Genomic DNA, 1,875 nt, shown 5'->3' with positions numbered 1-1,875 from the left:
AAATGGAGTCTTAGATCTTCAAGTCTATACAAATCAAATGTCTTAAAGGTTAGATGGTTCAATGATGTTCACACTTGCCCAGAGACGAGTAGATTATTTTCACAACGCTATGCTACTTTGTCAGCCATTGCAAAAATGATTTGCAATAAATATGCCAATCCAAAAACAATATACACTCCGGCAAACATCATGAGCGACATGAAACAACAGTATGGGATTAATATGAGTTACGTAAAAGCTTATAGAACAAAGGAAAAGGCGCTTGAACTGCTAAGAGGGATACCACACGAATCTTATAGTAAACTGCCGGGTCACTTGTATATGATAAATATGACAAATCATGTTTCTGTCATAATGTTACATAAATCAGAGGACGAGCGCTTCATGTATGTTTTTGTCGCACTAAATGCATCAATCATAGGATGGAAATACTGCTACCCTATTGTAGTGGTTGACGGGACATTCCTCAAATCATCACACAGGAGAACAATGTTAACTGCTAGCGTACAAAATGCGGCAGGTGAATATGTCGCAGACTTGTATAATAATTATATATGGTATAGATAGTTCTTATCCATGTATAACAAAAATAACATGTGGATGCTTTCTTATTTGCTTAACCAGGTAAAATTTTTCCACTAGCATATGTTGTTGTCGATTCTGAAAATGATGCTTCCTAGGAATGGTTTTTTGAAATGTTTAGACAGGCTTTTGGGGAAAGAGAAAGGATGTGCATCGTATCCGATCGTCATGCAAGCATATTGAGGGGTGCTTCAACTGTGTATCCAGAGGTATCTCACTGTGTATGCATCTTTCATCTTTGGAATAACATAAAGAAGCAGTTCAAGAAGAACCATGACCGGCTGAGAGAAGTATTTTTTTACAATGGCCAGAGCATACAAAATTGAAGATTTTAATCGCCTCATGCAAGATATGGACAGCATTGATAAGAGGGTAAGGGGTTACCTGTTCCAAGTTGGTTTTGAAAAGTGGTCCATAGCGCATTCCACTGTTAATAGATCCATGGTGATGACTTCAAATATTGCCGAGTCACTCAATGCAAGAAACAGAGAGGCAAGAGAGCTACCAATCATGAGTTTTCTAGATTACATGATGAATTTGATTATGGAATGGAATAATACAAATAGAATGACTGCAATGAGTACATTTACTGGCCTAGGAAAACAATATAACGAAGTACTGAAGGAAAATAGCTATTTGTCGCAGAAGATGACGGTAAATATTCTTTTATCATGTCTTACTTCATACATTAATACTTGTCATATCCCTATTTTACTAATGATATCTATTTAAATTTAGCTGAGGCCTTCAACCGATTATGTATATGTAGTAATGGATGTTGAACAAAGGCGGAACATAGTATGCTTGCAAAAAAGAGAATGCCCGTGTAAACGATTTCAAGTGGATGAGATTCCTTGTCCACATGCTATGGCAGTATTGGACTACACACACATAGAAGCACCCAAATATTGTTCTTCCTATTACACCAACCAATACTTCAAGAAGACATATAAAGTGCCAGTTAATCCACTTCCAGATGAAACTACATGGGACTTTCCAACATAGGTGTTAGATAATGTGATGCTACCACCGATAATAAAGAGCAAATCAGGAAGACCGACGAAGTCGTGACGCAAGGGACTTTATGAATATTTGTATACTGAAACACTTACCTGTAGACTGTGTGAAAAATAAGGACACAACAGAAGAACATGCAGGAATGCTCAAGATAACTAGTAGATGTTCATCAATGATTTAGTATTTTGTAACATTTTTCCTTGTGAATGTTACAATTAGAATAATGAAAATATAATGAGATTTACAATCAGATTCTCTCTGATGTATGAATAAAGA

General features: G+C 36.3%; 1 protein-coding gene across 1 annotated transcript; it reads left to right on the top strand.

The window, feature by feature from the left end:
• Positions 1-885: 885 nt before the first annotated feature.
• On the top strand, positions 886-1,587 carry LOC107809100 (uncharacterized). Its single transcript, XM_016633696.1, has 2 exons — positions 886-1,236; positions 1,321-1,587. The coding sequence occupies exons 1-2, from the start codon at positions 886-888 to the stop codon at positions 1,585-1,587; spliced, it is 618 nt and encodes a 205-aa protein (XP_016489182.1).
• Positions 1,588-1,875: the final 288 nt, after the last annotated feature.

The sequence above is a fragment of the Nicotiana tabacum genome, chromosome 21 (genome assembly GCF_000715075.1).
Source record: "Nicotiana tabacum cultivar K326 chromosome 21, ASM71507v2, whole genome shotgun sequence".
Lineage (NCBI taxonomy): Eukaryota > Viridiplantae > Streptophyta > Magnoliopsida > Solanales > Solanaceae > Nicotiana > Nicotiana tabacum.
The sequence above is the reverse complement of the archived record's forward strand: the minus strand, read 5'-3'. Positions and strand labels throughout refer to the sequence as shown.

Bases quoted from the DNA above. Each gene is read 5' to 3' on its own strand.
- LOC107809100 (XM_016633696.1), top strand. From the start codon at position 886: ATGGCCAGAGCATACAAAATTGAAGATTTTAATCGCCTCATGCAAGAT. The intron at 1,237-1,320 runs GTAAATATTCTT...ATTTAAATTTAG, and splicing joins ATTTGTCGCAGAAGATGACG to CTGAGGCCTTCAACCGATTA.